Source organism: Poromitra crassiceps (genome assembly GCF_964638095.1).
Source record: "Poromitra crassiceps genome assembly, chromosome: 6".
Classification (NCBI taxonomy): Eukaryota; Metazoa; Chordata; class Actinopteri; order Beryciformes; family Melamphaidae; genus Poromitra; species Poromitra crassiceps.
Genome location: NC_139627.1, coordinates 17174878 through 17193371, shown reverse-complemented (window position 1 = coordinate 17193371; position 18494 = coordinate 17174878). Strand labels below are relative to the sequence as shown.

At 44.5% G+C, this 18494-nt stretch overlaps 1 protein-coding gene across 3 annotated transcripts; it reads left to right on the top strand.

Moving 5' to 3' along the window:
• The first annotated feature begins 2015 nt into the window (after positions 1-2015).
• Positions 2016-18260, top strand: marveld2a (MARVEL domain containing 2a). 3 transcript variants are annotated; one of them, XM_083639289.1, is made up of 9 exons: positions 2016-2066; positions 2948-3008; positions 4099-5079; positions 5171-5391; positions 5901-5936; positions 6610-6767; positions 11905-12076; positions 13709-13759; positions 16386-18260. In XM_083639289.1, exons 3-9 carry the CDS (start codon positions 4116-4118, stop codon positions 16503-16505), a joined length of 1722 nt encoding a protein of 573 aa, XP_083495415.1. In that variant the 5' UTR covers positions 2016-2066; positions 2948-3008; positions 4099-4115; the 3' UTR covers positions 16506-18260. The 3 variants fall into 3 exon arrangements, with proteins under 3 accessions (XP_083495415.1, XP_083495416.1, XP_083495417.1); XM_083639290.1 differs by having other exon boundaries at positions 2043-2066; positions 2948-3041; XM_083639291.1 differs by lacking the exon at positions 2016-2066 and having other exon boundaries at positions 2967-3054.
• Positions 18261-18494: the final 234 nt, after the last annotated feature.

Below are 18494 nucleotides of genomic sequence, written 5' to 3'. Positions count from 1 at the left end.
TGGAGGGCTTCAAGTGTTGGGGAATCCAATAAGGTCTTCATCCTGTGAAATGGGCTAGTCTGTAGCAGTCATGGAGGTCAGTGGCCTGGACTTCTCCATTTTCAATACTGACTCGCCTTCTGCCATTAATAATGTAATGCTTTGTTAGCAGGCGATTCCTGTGTTACACAGCAGCTATATGCACTACACTACTGAATATAAAGGACATTACTTAAGCCCAGTTTCCAACAAAGATTTGCAACGAGACAAAACGTTGCAGGGAAAAGTTGCAGTGGTGTAAACTGGCCCGTCTCATCTCGACTCCAGCCAGCTGATGGCGTCACCAACCAGAAATCCAGCTTGCATCTTTGGTCTAAACTGGGCTTTATACAAATAGGTCAAGATGAATGCGTTGTATAGCCAGGAGGACTAACACTGTGATACAGGAATTTGTGTTGGTGAGTTGTGACTTTGTTGCACAATACATCCTTGTTCACAGTTGATTCATACATTTTATGTAATAAATATTCATAATGTATATTGATCTGGTGTGAGCAAACTGCTGATTGATAAAGCTGTAGCCTAAATCTATTTGGAGCGTGGCCTGAGCATAATGATGGAGATGTATTAAATATGTAGCTATACATCCTGTCCTCACATGTCCCGTTTCTTCTGTCTGTAAAGGGACAGATGATACGTTGAGTCAGCAGGTGACTTCATGTAAAACCAAAACACCGCTGCGGCCTTGGGGAATGGCTTTGTCTCCCACACTGTGTTACATTCCTCTGTGCACCAAGCACGAGTGTGAGGTCATCATCATCACACAATAACATAGAGCCAATCTGAATTCATACATAGCAGCAGTTTAGATGGACAGATGATTACATTTAAAGCCTGTATCCTCAATTAGGGCTCTTTTTTATGCTTTGATATCATCAGAATCAGACTCATCTTTATTGGCCAAGTATAGACATACAAGAAATTTGACTCCGGTTTACGTTGCTCTCAATGTACTCACACATGAGGGGGGGGGGGTGTATATACATACAAGCTAAACAAAAAAGGCACTTCTAGTCATGTTGTTGTTCTCATTATTATTATTAATAATAATAATAATAATATAAGTAGTAGCAGTCTAGTTAGTAGAAGCAGCTGATTCTAGGGATTACCCCAATTACAGCATGCCAGCTGATGGGGGTGAAGTGTAGTGTAGTGTGTGTGTGTGTGTGTGTGTGTGTGTGTGTGTGTGTGTGTGTGTGTGTGTGTGTGTGTGTGTGTGTGTGTGTGTGTGTGTGTGTGTGCGTGCGTGCGTGCGTGCGTGCGTGCGTGTGTTTGTGTGTGTGTGTGTGTGTGTGTGTGTGTGTGTGTGTGTGTGTGTGTGTGTGTGTGTGTGTGTGTGTGTGTGTGTGTGTGTGTGTGTGTGTGTGTGTGTGTGTACATTAGTCACAGACAGTATCACTTCCTACTAGATTTGAGATGATTTCCGCACCCAGGTAACTGCTGGGCAAACAGAAAAGTCTCTGGCTACCAGGTAGACTGCTGCCTGTTTGAGTGACGTCACGGGGATGGGCAGGTCACGTGGTCAGGTCTGTGGGAAACCTGTGGCTGTTGTCTAACGTTACTGAAATGGTAGTCTGGGCACCTTCCACCCCGCTTTTTGTCATGGGGGCGTAAACCCCGGACCCAGAATTAACACCGGATGGCAATGCGCCTAACAACGTCTTTGTTGCCGTTAGCTTGACGCGGTGATGTTACCTAAACTAGAGTCTGATCAAAACAAAGCTAGCGTTACATAAAACAAAACGTTTATGCAATATGGCATCTCCGCCACCACCGCCTGACACACCGGTCAAAACGGTGAAAGAGGATTCTGATACTTGGGTCAAATTGTCAAGTTAACGTGAAAGTTGACGAGCTAGAAACGCTGCCATCCGGTCTAGGGCGGGCTCTAGGCGGGAACCAGTAGGGTGACAAAATCAATTGTGGGCGGGAGCCAGGCTCTTTCTCGCCGAGAAGAGCCTGGTGACGCGAGGTTACTGAAATGGAGAAAAGAAGACACACGGCGGCAGCGAAGGGAAGACAATAAGGTAGGCGAACTACAAGCCATATTTATGTCAAATAAGCCAGGCAGGTATCCATGCATTTAGCACGATATTGGCTGGTAATTATTTCGTTTGAGATCTAAACTTTGTGCCGAAAAGTCAGCTGTAACTGTCGCAACTTTATACTCGAACAGCGAGTAAAGTTTACCCATACTAGGCTAGGGGGGCCGTTGTTATCGTAAACAACGAGTAAATCCAGTCAAGTCCTCCATGACTAACGTTAGCGTTATATTTGAGAAAGTCGAAGCTGTTGATGCATTCAGAAAAACACGAACATGTCAAGCTAGAGTGTTTTGCTGCCTCCTGTCCAGTTTGAAGTTGGACCAGTCAGGCCTTCCTGAGCAGTGCCACTGCATTCACATCCTTACCACAAGCACTGACTGAACCATGCATATTTCCGTCTTTTTGTTTAAATATCATGCTTCATAGACCGAGCTGCACTTGCCCTAACCTGACTTGCAAAGTAACAGCTTTTCCTCATAACATGAGTAGGCGCCAGTCTCGTAACCTGATGCTATTACAGCTGAGCTTACCTAAAGAATGTATGCTATTGTCAAGCTCTTCATATTTCCAACTTGTAGTAAAGCACAGAATCACAAGCCCTCGGAGCCCACTGACTGCTTTATTTGAGAAAATCAGATGTATGTGCGCTTTTCAGACTGCATATATGCTAAGTTAGCATAATATATGCAGTGTGAAAAGCGCACATACATAAGATATATCTTAGCCCAGGGGCTATTCTCTAGCTGTTGACTCTCCGGAGCTGGCGTGTCACGGTGAGTGATCACACTGATGTGATCAGATCCACACTGCAGCTATCTAGCTAATGATACATGAGCCAACAGCAGCCTTGTTTGTCTTTACAGGTGAATCCTCGGCACACTGTGTGAGTTCATACAAGGTTTGCATTCTGACCCGCAAGCCAATGTAAGTCGTGTTGAGTGACTGCGTGTGAAAGAGGTATTCAAGCACAGTATGTTTATTTTTTTTAAAATGTTAAACTATTACCTCTCAAGATCATATCCATTAAAACAAGTGGTCTCTCTTACGGGGTGGTTGATTTGATCACGGATGTATTTTTGTGCCATCTGCAACCACCAATACAGCACATCATTGATTATTATTACAACGAGAAGGGGACTTGTGCTTATTTGGTTGTGCTGCTGCTGGCACAAAAATGTGTTCTTGACTAGGCTTGCATGGAGGGTGCTTCAGTTGGATAACATCTTGATTTCCCAGGGCTCTGGCTGAGCGTAGTTTCTCTGGTGACTTCTGGTACTGGGATTAGCGTTAAGGTGGTATCTCCCCCTTGGTTTTGGAGTAAAGCAACGTTGCATGAATAATGATGCTGATCTCATTTGAACTGGACCAATAGGATTCTATGTGATCTCTTCTTCCTCTTTTCTGGTTAGTTGTTCTCTGCCATCTTCCCTTAATGATGTCTGATGATAATTAGGGCTGTTCATAATATCGGTACGCAATACCTTTGAGGTATAGACCAAAATAACACAATACCAAGTCGCATTGAAACTTCTCCAGTTAAACAATACCTATATATTCAATTCTCTTTGTACACAGATCTAGAAACAATAAATACTATTTGTATGGTGTTGCTCACAGCCAATCACCGCAAGCGTTCTTAGATTTCATGCAACGTGTGATTGGCCCACTACTGCAGCAGCTACAACCTGAACCTATACAGTCCGTGGTGGTGCGGTCGAGTTAGTGTGGTGTGTATGTGACACAGCTGGCCAGTCAGCGTGCTAAGATGCCACCAAAATGTATCGAATTAAGTGCCGCACTCTAATTGTTGGTATTGGTACTGGTATTGTAATTGATCCCCAGCCCTAATAATAATATGCTGTAGTGCATCAAATCTTTAATACATAATCTAGCAACTCGCATTGTATAATCCTGTTATTATGAGGAACAAGAGAAAACTGCTTTCTCATCTAAATGGTAATATTTTGCATGTGTGTGTGTGTGTGTGTGTTTGTGTGCTGTGTGCTGCTCTTAGGGACCATCATCATCCTCATGTCATATGGAGGAGGCTTTAACGGAGGCACTGAGCGTGTCCGCCAGGCGCCCCACTATGACCAGGTTCCCCACGGCTCCTTACCCAGAGAAGACTCCTACGACCTGCAGCCGCTGAGAGAGCAGAGAGCAGGCGACCTCGCCCGCAGCGCAGATCCCCTGCCTCCCCCTCCTCTGCCGGACCACCCGCCCGTGGGACCCGAGTTCGACCCCAGTGGCAGCGAGGACAACGCGGACCCGGAGTCCCCCGACGACCCCGCCCTCGACATCAAACCGGTCCACCGCTTCGTCCCCGACTCCTGGAAGAACTTCTTCCGAAACAGCGGCCGGAGCAGCACCAAGCCTTGGCCCATGCCTGCCTCCTCGTGTAACAACAACAACAGCACCAGTGAGGGGGTGCGTTGCTCTCCTCCCCAGTCCCCCTCTGCTCTGGGCTCCCACCGCGATCCCTATGGGGGGTCGGGGAGCAGCTACAACTCCCGCAAAGAGCTCCTGGAAGTACGGGAGCCCCATGAGTCCATTTCAGGGCGCACCCACTACACGGGTTTGACCTATAGTGAGCGAGTGGAGGAGTACCACCTGCGCTACGCCTACATGAAGTCCTGGGCGGGGCTGCTGAGGATTCTGGGCTGCGTGGAGCTACTACTGGGCGCAGCAGTATTCGCCTGCGTCTGCGCGTACGTCCACAAGGACAACGAGTGGTTCAACATGTTTGGATACTCCTCTCCCGGGGGAGGCTATGGGGCATACGGTGGGGGGATGTACGGCAATGGCGCGTCCTACTACTCAGGTCCGAAGACTCCGTTTGTTCTGGTGGTGGCGGGGCTTGCCTGGGTGGTGACTGTGATCCTGCTAGTGCTGGGGATGACCATGTACTACCGCACCATCCTGCTGGACTCCTCCTGGTGGCCTCTGACTGAGTTTACCATGAACCTGGCTCTGGCAGTGCTATACATGGCAGCAGGTAGGACATCACGAGTTAACCTCAAGTCGTGGAAAGTCAAACGACCACATGTTATCTTGTATCACAGCCTTTTATTTCTGCTCTTTACCAGGGATCGTGTATGTCCGAGACACGACCCGCGGCGGCCTCTGCTCCTTACCCGTGTTCAACAACGGCATCAACGGGGCCTTCTGCCGCACTGAGGCCGGCCAGACTGCTGCCATCATCTTCCTGTTTGTCACCTTGGTGGTGTATCTGATAGGAGCCATGGTGTGTCTGAAGCTGTGGAGACATGAAGCTGCACGCAGATATCGGGAGAAGTACGGCCAGGAGGTAAGATCTCAGTCTTATGTTTACAGCACATGTTTATATGATATATTTTTTGTTTATATATATATATATATATATATATATATATATATACACACACACACACACACACACACACACACACACACACACACACACACACACACACACACACACACACACACACACACACACACACACACACACACACACACACACAGTGTATTGTGATTATATAGACGGTTTTAACTTGACAACAAATACATTCTAAATTGAACCCCCGCTCACTTCCTGTTGCAGTGTTTGCTATGGACATAAAAGAGAAAAAAAAACATTCAAGTGCAGGACTGACCATTCCGTGAAAACAGTCTGGTCTATACAGCTGAGCGGCGAAAACAAAAGTAACGATGTCGAGTGAATATTTCTGCAGTTTGCCGAATGCTGAGAAAAAGGAAGTGCTGTGGGGTTGCGCTCTGGTGAAAACCGTCTATACTACTGTATATTAAAGGTTTTGTTTTTTCCCATTTGCACAGATGCAGCCTTCAGAGATGCGAGGTGCTCAATCCTTGGTAAGCATTCTGTCATGTAAGACTCTATGCTTGAAATGATGGTGAACTTTGGTAGTACCTTGGGTTGTGTAGCTTCCTGGACATGATACAACGGTGATTCTCTCTTATCTGTTGCTCCAGTAGAGATGATTGGAGATTTTTTTTCTTTTTCTCTCTCTGTTCACTGCCATCATATGGCATAAAAAAAACTCATTCTACTGAAATGTTTTTAAGTTAATTGCTTTATTTATGTTCTTAAACCAGTAAGTGTAACACCTTTATATATATTTTTTATCTTTGAATGGTTTATTTTTGGTCAAACATTATAATATTATAATCTTGTCCTGACTGAAGCCCAAGTCATATTTTTGCCTAAAATCTGACAGGAAGAATATCAGTGTTGCACTTGTTCAATCAAAGTACTTAAAAATGGAAAAAAGTTAGATGTTTGAGACCTGTTCATATAATGGCAGTAGAGAGAGAGGGAGAACCACTGATTTTGGGGGTTATGTCATGTCCAGGAAGCTACAGAAGAACCCAAAGTACGTTCACCATCACATTAAAAGCAATACAGCAGTTTATAACATACCCAGGTTGAGCTTGGTGACATCTGTCTATTTAATCAATTTAGCTCAGTCACCACATTTCCTCCGACTTGACGAGTTGCTCTCTTGTCTGCTGTCTGCCTCTGCAGTTGACTCCAGCTCCTGTTCCCAAAGCTCCAGAGCCGGTCCAAGGCTCCACGGTGGTTCCTATCCAGGCTGCCCCCAAGGCAGGACCTCCCAAGGTTTTACAGGGAGGCATTCCATCAGGATACATCCCAAAGCCTGTCATCATGCCGGACTACATAGCGTGAGTGCTGCTCAGATCTACAGACTAACCAAGAGATCGTTAATATTAGAGAGATGGCACCGCAGGCTCCGCCAATTGTAAGAATCGGTACTAGCAGGTCACGTGGTCACCTCTTCCCTGAAGTGTCGTGAGAGAGAGAGCCAGGTTATGCGGGGTTAGTGCTGACCTAGCGATGTCACTTGAACTAGAGGTCGTGAGTTCCCAAACTCCACACAAACCCGATATAATTTAGCTCAATATAGTAAGATTAAGTCGACCAGTTTATGAGAAATAATTAAAAATGTTTTTATCAGCCTCGCTGACTTTCAAAACCCCAGCGCGATTGACTGTAAGACTGTCCGGTGACGGGGGGTGAGTTTGAAATGTCAGTGCTTCTTGGATGACCTTTTTGTGGCTTGAAGGTATAATTGTGATCCCAGACTGTTGGTCTGTAAAAGGACGCTGTATTCAGGTGGTATGAGCTGAATTAAAAGCGCTCCTCCTGATAAGTAAAGGGCTAAATGGCGATACACAATATATCTCCGTATTTTCTACAAAGTGGGCTGAATGATCAGTTGTAAGTCACAGCCACAAATATCCCTCTTATGGCCCGTTTCCACCGCTGGTATCAACGCGGCCGCGCCCAGCTCGTCTCGCTTTTTTGTCTCATTCCACCGATCAAAAACGTGGACAGCCCGGGTTGAGTCGGGGTTGAGTCGTGCTGCTCTTGGTCCCTGCTCTGCTGAGGTTCTAGCTCTGTGAACCCGGGTTCATACGGTGACGTGAAAACACTGCAGACGACTGATTGGTCAGGCAGAATCGTGTTTACTCTATCTACTGACTGTCAATGTGCATACCAGTTCAGTGGGGCTTACCTTCTTCTGTTATGTTATTTCCATCAGTCTTTTGTGTTGCTGGTGAAATAAAATCGATATCCTTACCCAGCTTTAACATGACGGTGGTTTTCAATTGTTTTGAGAGAGAAAAAATCTGCTCCTCAGGAAGCCCTTAATTGTGTGCAGCGTCGGCTCCGCTAGGCCGCAGGCGGGGCTTTGGTGAAGCCGCGGTCTTGCCTGGTGAGAGGCCGCCGGGGTAGAGGCTTGATGCTTCACTTCACCCCGTAGCGCAACCCCCGTCCCTCGCGCAGCGCATGCATGTGAGTTTGACTAACAACAAAAGTGATATCCATTCTCCTGGCCGATTGTCACATTTGCCCATGTACACTGTAGGTCATTAGAGGCACCAGTATTTCATAAACAGTTTAAAAGTTCTGTGTATGGATTTAATTTTAACGTTAGATGTTATAGCCTACTTCGGTTATGGGCGGAGGGCAGATATGCGGTCGCTATGACGACCAGGTGTGGGCGGGGGTGGGCGGGGATAGATCGAGCAGCGGTGGACAATGGGTGGAAGCAAAACGTCCATCGGGTCGAAACAAGTAGAGCCGAGTGGTGACGAGCTGTGCAGGGCTGTAAAATGTGGTGGAAATGAGCCATTAGGGGGGTTTACAGTATCTCGACTACAACACAGTACTTACACTTCCTTAAACTCAACACAGTACTTACACTTCCTTAAACTCAACACAGTACTTACACTTCCTTAAACTCAACACAGTACTTACACTTCCTTAAACTCAACACAGTACTTACACTTCCTTAAACTCAACACAGGCAAATTAATCACACGCATGCAAATCCACCCCCATTGGATAAGCCGAGGCTTGCGATGAGAATTGAATGTTTTCTTTTCTTTTTCTTTTTGCAGTCTTTAGAGACTTATGTTTTCTAACAAAGTAATTATAGCCCAGTCCTTTGCCATCATGATATACATACAGTATATGTCTAGGTCTGTCACGATATGAGCTTTTCACTACACGATTATCGTGGCCAAAAGAATTCACGGTAATGATATGTTCACGATATAATAGAAAATTTGAAATAAATAAATATAATAATAATATTATTATTATTATACTTGTTATTGTTATTATTATTATGCTATCAGTCAAATTAATCTTTAACTTTGTTTATCATGCGTTTCATCTCTTTTCTGGCAAATTAATTACACTCAAAATACGAGTGTAGGGAGATGGAGAGAGTCTGTAAACATAACTGTACAAAAGCGTATAAAAAGAGCAATTACACTTAATGGATGATGAAATAGCTAGTTACTGTGTCAGAGTGTCACGTGGTGTGCGTGAGTGTGTTACCGCCAAACTCCTAATATTATATGTTACTGTATTACTTTAGTAATGGTAAAGGCAACCATATCTAGCATTGCAAATGAATTAAACCTAGTACAACCTTACTTCTTAGTGCTGTAGCGTAAAGGAATCGCATCTTAAAGGATGGCTTTACCGTAATCAACCCACTTTGTATCATTAATAGTCTCGGTAATATAAGCACATGCGCAGTGTTTACCTCTCTCTGTCTTTTCCTCACAGAGATCTCCCCATTTCCTCCTCTGGCAAAGCGCTCCGTTCTGACGCGTTTTACGTCACAACGCGTCCGACGGGGCTGCGCAAGTTCTGCAGCGGCCCATACCATGAATGGAGGATAACCAGATCCTGGATCTGTCCCTTGATCTGGTTTGGCTTAACCAGATCAACCAGATCAAGCTAAACCGTACCACAACGGTGGTTATCAGCTGGGTCTGTCAATTTAGGGTTTCCCTATCCAGCTCTGAGCTCGTGCACATGAAAATGCTCGTGAACAGGAGCTCGTGCCCACGAAAGAGGCGTGGTTTGTAACAACTAGCCAATCACAATGCAATATGGACAGCTCCGGATTTTACAGCGTCAGACACGCCTATTTCCTCATTCATTGAAAGTGTATTAATTAGCGGAGCTTCACTGTATGTCGGAATCAAAGTCTGCGTTGGATATGAGTCTGTTACTGAAGGACTGTCTAAAGTTACCGCTTTTATTCACATCAGTCATTTGATTTCTGCTGCCGTTTCTGCCTACATGAGTTTACAGCAGCTTATACTCTATAAAACCTGCATATCTTTTTTGCGAGTAGAAGTGTAATCTCAGTCTAAATTTGCAAAATCCGTAGGCCTATTTAGATCATAGATAGAATAGATAGGCTCTGAATCAACACGGTGCGGGCGTAGTTTTCATTGATAAAAATAGCGTACCGGTATATAAATAGCAGCTCCACAGAGCACCGTAGTGCGCTTTGGAGACATTTATGGTAACCTTTTTACGCAGGTGATTTAGTGATATTTCGGCAGGGTCAAACGTGCTTGGGAGAAAATAAAAATGTATACTTCGCACTGGAGGAACAAACTATAATCTTAAGGAAATATGAAGAATTCAAAGATGTAATAAAAACAAAAGGCAACACTGCTGCACATAATAATCACAGAAAGGAGGGCTGGCAAAAAAAAAATTCATGCAGATTGTCTAAATGCACAACTTATCAGAATCAGAATCAGAAAGACTTTAATGATCCCCGGGGGGAAATTGGGACAGGTTACAGCAGCTCGCACTCAGAACACAACATAGCATAAAATAAACAGTAGTAACATGCGATAAAGTAAGCAAACATAAAGTAGAGTAAGTGATGTACATTACGTGTCAAATTGCAGTTATTGCACACTGGACTTACAGTATATTAAGTCGGCTTGCCCATTACATTACATGTGGCTCAGCCAGGCACAGTTAACCTATCGGCTGGCTCAGTCTCAGGGAGACTGAGAGAGGCGTTAAAGAGTCCAATGGCCACAGGCAGGAATGATTTCCTGTGCCTCTCCGTATTGCATCTAGGTGGGATCAGCCTCTCACTGAACGTGCTCCTGTGTTTGACTAGCACGCCGTTATTCAGCTTGCTTGATTTCGCCACCGAAGTTCAGGCATCTCCGCTGCGCACACGGTGCGCTTTGGAGACGTGTGCTTTGACGCGGGTGATTCCCATTAAATTAATGTGTTGCTTATACAGTATTCTGCTACGTGTATGACACAAATCCGGGCAGTAGCTTAGTACACGGGCGACTTTATGAATCGTCCTGCAGATAGTATTTTTGCTGAGGTTTTCAGCATCCCCGTCACTATACGTATACTGTACGTATAGACCATCTGGGGCACAGTTAGGGCATGGCTACGGCGGGTCACATTTGCAAGGTACGGCTGCAGCAAATCACACATATCTTAATCCCTCACTGGAGAAGCGATACCGCTCGTATAAATAGTCTCCTGTATGATTAAATGGGTCTTGTCGGTCGCGAAAGACTCTTTCTCTCCTGAGAGCCCCCCTCACTATCCGTGCGCCTTCTTCGATGGGCAATGGGCATTTTCTTTCAGAAAAGGGTTGGCCATTTCCAAACTGCTGATTTTCCAGGAAGTTCATTGGTTCGTGGGCGGTGCCTTTTAAGGTTTAATCTTAAGTGCCCAGCATGGTTTTGCGCAGCCCGAGCGGCGACAGCGAGACTATGCATACTCGAACGTAACTCGTTCAAAACATTATCGTGTCGTTTACCAAGAACTTTCAATCATGTCGGTGGGGGGAAATTTTATTGTCCCTCGATTTCAAAACTCATACCGGTGAGCCTACAGAATACTTTGCTAGATGAGGGACAAGCACTGTTAAATGAGGAAATGGCATTTCCTCATTCCTCACAACAAGGAGTTGACGGCGCTAGACGGCGCAGAGTCACATTTTCGAGGAGCTGCACGCCCCCTACGCCGAGCTGCGCCGATAGGACGCCCAGCTGCGGCGACCCCCTCGCTCGAGCATAATTTGCGCTTTATCCTTGCAACTTAACCTGCTCTGGACCAGGTTAGCTGTGAAGCATAAGTTACCATGGAAATCTATCTCGGTAAGTGAACTAGCGTCGTAGCACGGCACACCCACTAATCTTGCTTCGTGGTATAGGCCTCTGCAGACGTGGAATCCGCTCCAAGGGCGGCTGTTATTGTTTATTTTTATTTTGTTAAGTATGGGCACATCCACGGAGAATCCCATTGAGAGCCTTAACAAGCCTTAATGACTTGCAGCTGGCCCAGGCGAGTTTCCGCAGACGGGAGCAGGAGCATTTTTCTCTGTGAGGTAAACAGAGAGAGAAGATAAAGGCTGTCCATGTGCTTTATATTAAGTGGGTTGATTACCGGTAAAGCCATCCTTTTAAGGAAGTATAATTCTCTATCTCCATCCTGCAGTAAGTATCCAACCATCCGGTCTGATGATGAGCGGGACCAGTACCGGGCCGTGTTCAATGACCAGTATGCTGAGTACAAAGAGCTGCACTCGGAGGTGCAGGCTACTCTGAAGAAGTTTGACGAGATGGACTCCATGATGCACAGCCTGCCCCAGAACCCTGCCAGCCAGATGGTGATTGGTTACTTCCATATATCTGTCGCTTCCCAAAATAATGCTCACTTTTTTTCCTCAGCTGGTATACTGTACATGTTGGCAACTGGCTGATTTCCTTTAGGTGTAAAATGTACATCAAGGTGCTATGGGATCGATTTTACTTCTCTCTCTCTCTCTCTCTCTCTCTCTCTCTCTCTCTCTCTCCCTCTCTCTCAGAAGCCACATTTTATATGTACACTTTGTACACTTAAATGCCTGCTATTATTAATACCTAAATGTGAAGGAGGCATAGAATATAATTGATGTTATGTTGATATTTTAGTGTCTTTGCAACTGCAGATTTTTTGTATCTGATAGCGGTTTAAAACATTGTTATTGGATTTAACTGCTCGTATTTTGCAAGTGATTGTTTTGGCAGAGCTGTACTGTCTGGAAAATATCTGGGTGGTCTACGTCTAGAATATAGAGTCTAGTTCTAGATTATAATATATCGAGTAGTGATGACACTAAACAGTAGAAACTGTGAAAATAGTAGGACAAAAATCACACCCAGGTGTTGAAGTAAGCGGTGCAGGTTTGCAGGTCTGACCCTTCACCTCCACTCCCCCCCCCCCCCCCCCCTCCTCTCTGGCACTGTGCGTGCACGCGCACATCGTGTTTCGAGCCGCACTCTCCATAGCGTGCCAAAGTCTCGCCGATGAGGAAGTGAATTCTCCATTCATGTCCAGACGTTTCTTAAACTGCGTGCGTGTTTCACCGGCTTTGAAGCGCTGTCGACCTCGAGACGAGACGCTCTCTCCCCCCCCTCTCTCTCCCCCCTCTCTCTACGCCTGTGTCGACCGGGGAGCTGGGGGAGGAGGGGCCTAGGCTGCAGATGTCGTGCACATACCTGACATCTCGCCCACATCCCTCGGCCAATACGGACGGACAAACACACGTGTCACTTATAGAAGCAGCTGCACCACTTAAAAAAAGCAAATAAATCAAGGATTGTCTTCTACAACTGACTTGTACAGGGCGAACACACCTTGCCATGATATTATTGAATTGTGTCTCACCATGTTTTCCTAATGGAATTTTAATTCATTCAAAAATAACAAATGTTCAACCATTTCTACACTTTTCCCTAATAACTCACAATTCGGGCCCTACTGAAGAGATGACATCAGAGTCACCTGGTTTCATGTGTTGAGGAACCGTACAGGACAGAGCCAACCTGCGTCTCATGAATGTTGCATCAGTCTTCTTTGTTGTGTCCGTGTCGCTCTGCTTCATTTCCCCCGTCCTGAAATGTCGCCCCCTGTCTGTGTGTCCTGTTCCTACTGGACCTCCCCTCCACCCTCCAATTCCTTCCCTGTCCCATACAGTGCTTTATGGCATCAGTCCTGCACTTTGATATTTGTGAGAGGGATTTTTTTTGTGTCCTATTTGAGTCTTTAATGACCCAACTACTCTCTTTTCTAGTCTTTAATGACCCAACTACTCTCTTTTCTAGTCTTTAATGACCCAACTACTCTCTTTTCTAGTCTTTAATGACTCAACTACTCTCTTTTCTAGTCTTTAATGACCCAACTACTCTCTTTTCTAGTCTTTAATGACTCAACTACTCTCTTTTCTAGTCTTTAATGACTCAACTACTCTCTTTTCTAGGAGTACGATCGCATCAACAAAATCCTTCAGGAGTACCACAGGAAGAAAAATGTGAGTCCATTGTGTTGTGTGTTGATTGTTTTAATATTGTGTGTGCAGCAGTGGCTTTCTCTTATCAGCTCATGTTAGTTGAAGCCAGCGGTGTCAAACAACCAAAACCAAAACCGGACCGCCCAAAGGGTCCAACCCGGCCCACAGGAGGACTTTGCAAACTGTAAAAATGGCACTGAAGCCCTTCAATCCAATGAGATGCACTTGTAAAGTGGAGGCTAAGAGGTACCAGGTTTCAGGTGCAAGTTAAATATTAAGTTGCCTATTCATGTTTTCCGTATTCATCACTAAATGGTCAAATATTTTCATTTACCCTTGACTACAGAGAATTGCACAGTTGCCGTCAATTGTAAATAATGCACAGTTCTATACCGAAGATTTGATCATTTATTTGATGGTACCATGGTAGCTGAGATAAACCTATGTGAAACCATTCTTAACACGTTAATTGCCAAGAACGAGTTGAGTCGTCAAACACAATCCAGCTGTTCACTGCCAACGACGAGTTGAGTCGTCAAAAAAATGTTTTTGTTTTTTTTGACCGTGGGATGTGCATCTAACCCTTTTACATCTCTTATATAATTATTGGAGCCACCGAACGTTTACAACCCATTCCACCGACCCACTAAGTGGCAACAGTGCTCTCCTGACTAGAGGAAGGCAAGCATTTTTTTAACTTGTCACGCCATTCTCACCCCAGCCATTCTCATGAAAATGGATGGGGGAAAACGCTTTCGTTTTCGCGCTGATTGCTGGCGATGCGGGATTGCAAATTTACATAATAGATTACAGGTGGAACACACTTTGAAACACGCAGCATAAATATGACCAGAATCGCAAAAGCTTCTCTCAACCAAAACTCCAAGAAGCGAGCGAGTCCATGCCGACTTCCTCAAACAGCGGCCGCGCAGCCACAGGCACAGGACAGCAGCAAAGCACTGAGACTGGTGACAAGCTTGTGACGGCCGCTGCAGCCAAGAAGAACGCCCACGGAGGGAGGAGTTGAAGCAACTCTCCCTCTCGCTCTCTCCCTCTCTCTCTCTCTCTCGCTCTCTCTCTCCCTCCCTCCCTCTCTCTCTCTCTCTCTCTCTCTCCCTCTCCCCCTCTCACTAGGATTAAACCTAGTGCGTCTCCCTCCCGAGAGGGAGGGAGAGAGAGAGAGAGGGAGGGAGAGCGAGAGGGAGGGAGAGAGAGAGAGAGAGAGAGAGGGAGGGAGAGCGAGAGGAAGGGAGAGAGAGAGAGAGAGAGAGAGAGACAAAAATGAATGGTTAAAGTGACTGTTCTATCGAATTTCACAAAAAGCCGTTTATCTCTGAATATTTTTTCTGACGCTAAAACCATGCTGTATTCAACTGCTAATGCTTACATAACTACTAACTCTACAAACTAACTCTTTTAGACAGAGAAAGTACACATTCTATTAGTACTTTTGAGATATTGTATGTTCACAAACTCCAAGCAGAAAAGAATCCTCGGCTCTTGTAAAATGAGCCACAATCCTCAAAAAACGGCTTGGCAGAAGCTACCTACAGCAAGAAAAAAACGGCTGGCAGTCAATGTGTTAAATGTACCTGTAGGCCTAATTCTATCCATTAAAAGAAAATGTGCAGCTTTTGTCATTTATAAGTTAATATTATTGATTTTCTTTGTCCGGCCCACTTGAGACCAAATTGGGTCGCATGTGGCCCGTGAAGTTAAATGAGTTTGACAGCCCTGGTTTAAAGGGCATGGTGCAGGTTGGAGACCACATTGCATTAATATGTGGAAGGGGTATATAGCAATGGGATTTGGGGGGAAAAAACTTTTTTTCAATCACACATAGCTGCGTTTAGACTATTTTTTGTAACCAGCAGGGGGCACTGGTCCATTTAATGGAACTACCTTTTGTGATGTCACAGGGATGCAAAATAGTCACCTTTAGGTGACAGTCACATTTTTCAGCCCAAAATATGAGGATTTCTGAGTGGTTTTATGTCTGCCCTGGTATCTGTCACCTTTTTTCACTCTCCATGACTTTGCATCCCTGTGTCAGCCCCAGCAGAACATTCTCCTCTTGTGATGTCACTCCTGTTATGTCACACGCCCATTTATAAAATGCCACCTTTTCCTCCATATTTATACCCTGGGGGCCTGTGGGGGGGGGGGGGGGGGTCTTTGTCTTTTTGGAGTGTTTTCACTGTAATCATGAGCCCAAAATGTCAATTCAGATTTTCTTTTTAACCTGCACCATGCTCTTTAAGCTACAAGCTTCTCTGCTGTGTGCGTTTTCTTTTCTTTCTTTTTTTTCGGATTCATTCATTCCAAAGCATACAGTCAACAAGCATACATTAAACATCAGTACAGTTTTTTTTTTGTTTTTTTTATTTATTTTATTTCCATCGAAGTGGCTTCTCTGCTGTGTGCGTTTCTAGAGAGTAAGTAGAACAGTAGCTGCAGTCAGAGGCTGTCAATCTCTATAGCTAAAGCTCACTAGACAGAAAAGGGGATGTGTGTTTTTAGCTAAGGCTCGCTAGACCGTGTGTGTGTGTGTGTGTGTGTGTGTGTTTTTATAGCTGAATGTATTCGTTACTTCTTCAAACATAATGCAGCCAATGGATGTATCTCTGCTTCTACTTTACCCTCCTAGGATCCCACTTTCCTTGAGAAGAAGGAGCGCTGTGAGTACCTGAAGAACAAACTCTCGCACATCAAACAGAAGATCCACGAATATGATAAAGTCATGGAGTGGAACGACGGCTACAGCTAAGCTACTACGGCTTCTCCGCCTTGGGACACCGCTGAAACCAACGCAAAACTGTTTGTGTGACAGTTAGCGGTGTGGTGAAAATGACATTGAGGTGGGCTAACGTGCAGACCGCAGAACACAGTGGGAGTCAATGGACTGGAACTCAGCATACAGTTCATGAAACTTTGTATTGGCACTGATCTTTCCAACTGCTTTGTTGATCACATCTGTACCGCAGCTATCTATAAGCAACTGTCAGCAGGTTTGTATGGGTGCGTGTATTTATGCGTGTGTGCATGCCCACAAATGCAACCAAAGGGGGAGAAATGGTTTACTTTTATACTTAAATTGGTCTGAATATGCAAAGGACGCACTATATAATGTATGACACTGTGACTGTAATTGTAGCTGAGGCTTACTACTTCATTTCATAAATAACACTGGGATCCCACGTGAATGTTTAATGTAATCAGTGGGAGATTAGGGATGCACAATATTGGATCATTTTGCCGATATCAGATATGCCGATATTTTCCAACTCTTTTGGCTGATTGCAGATACCGATATAGGCGCACATTCGTTCTCCACCTAATTTCAGAGAACATCGAGTCTCTCCAGTAGTGGAATTAACACATTATTATGTCTACTCTTTATTGTGATGGCCCACTGGCAGATGCAGACATAAATCCAATGCTTTTAGAAATGTACACATTCACTGGGCAAAATAAGAAAACTTATAACTTAGGTTATATAAAACATGCCTTTTTTTGTTTGTTAGTTTTTATTTTTTATTTTTTTAATGTAAAATGTTTCTTTCAAACAAAATTGTAAGATGAATCCTACTTAAACAGGATTGGATGATGCTCTCCCTGAGAATCCTGACACAACCACGGCCAATTTGACCTATTTCACAAGTTTCATAATCAAGCATTTTTAGTGAAGCATGGAGCATTTGGGCATAAAGTGTCATTTTATCGGCCCGTCATATCGGCAGAAATGTTCCTTTCAGGCCGATGGCAAATCGACATTTCATTTTAAAGCCTTTATCGGCCGATATCGATGATGTGCCGATATCGTGCATTCCTAGTGGGAGATATTGCTGGACTTAAGAATGGGGAGAACGATACAAAAGACAGTCTGTTTCCTAAACAAAATGAAATGGGTTGCAAATGTTTGTTAATTAATGTTTACCGCCTGCCTACCTATATACCTGTGCTTCAGGTCTTCAGGTTTGTTTCATATGCCTGCAGAAGCTTCACACCTGACAGAAACACCTCTAATGTCCCCATCCCAACCGAGTTATCCAACTGCTGTAAAGACTTTGATTGTTTGTGATTGCACATTATTTGTTTGTTTTTTGTGATAACAGTTTGACAAGTATCTGAATGGGTAAACGTGTGCCCTGTCCTACAGGTTTGATAATGGCATTACTGAAATCACTTTGTCAGCAGTTATGTGTGTTTTAATACTTTCTACTGCCTTTGTTCAACCATTTCATACAGTAGATTAGACATTTTGTACTTTGTAGTGTAGGTAAAATATCCTAAGTGCCTTACTTAACCCTAAATATCTTAATGCCATCTTCCTTATACCACTATGCTACCACAGTACTTCTTAACACTACATCCAAGATGAACTGACCACTGTGATGTGACTGTGGACCTCGTCATTAACCGCTCACCCTATTGCAACTTCTGTGTGTTTCTCACTTTTATGTGACCAAATATAATTGTAAATATGTTGCTGTAAAATGTCCATGTTTCATAAATTAATGAATGAACTGGTGCTTGCTGTCTTCACAATACAGTTTTGCTTATGCACTTTCAGCTCGTGGTCTGTTGCTTTATTCTCAGGCATGTAAATAGTCACCTTCAGGTCACAGTCACCTTTTGATGTTGAAATAGGGCACTTAAGTGACTGATTTCTGAGTAGTTTGTGTCTGCCTTGGTATCTGTCACCTTTTTCACTCTCCCTGTGCTTTCCATCAGTTTGTGGAACTGGGGAGAACAA

Excerpts from the sequence above, each read along its gene's own strand:
- marveld2a (XM_083639289.1), top strand. The coding sequence starts at position 4,116 with ATGTCATATGGAGGAGGCTTTAACGGAGGCACTGAGCGTGTCCGCCAG. Across the intron at positions 5,392-5,900 it reads GGGAGAAGTACGGCCAGGAG|ATGCAGCCTTCAGAGATGCG; the intron begins GTAAGATCTCAG and ends CCATTTGCACAG. Across the intron at positions 6,768-11,904 it reads ATCATGCCGGACTACATAGC|TAAGTATCCAACCATCCGGT; the intron begins GTGAGTGCTGCT and ends TCCATCCTGCAG.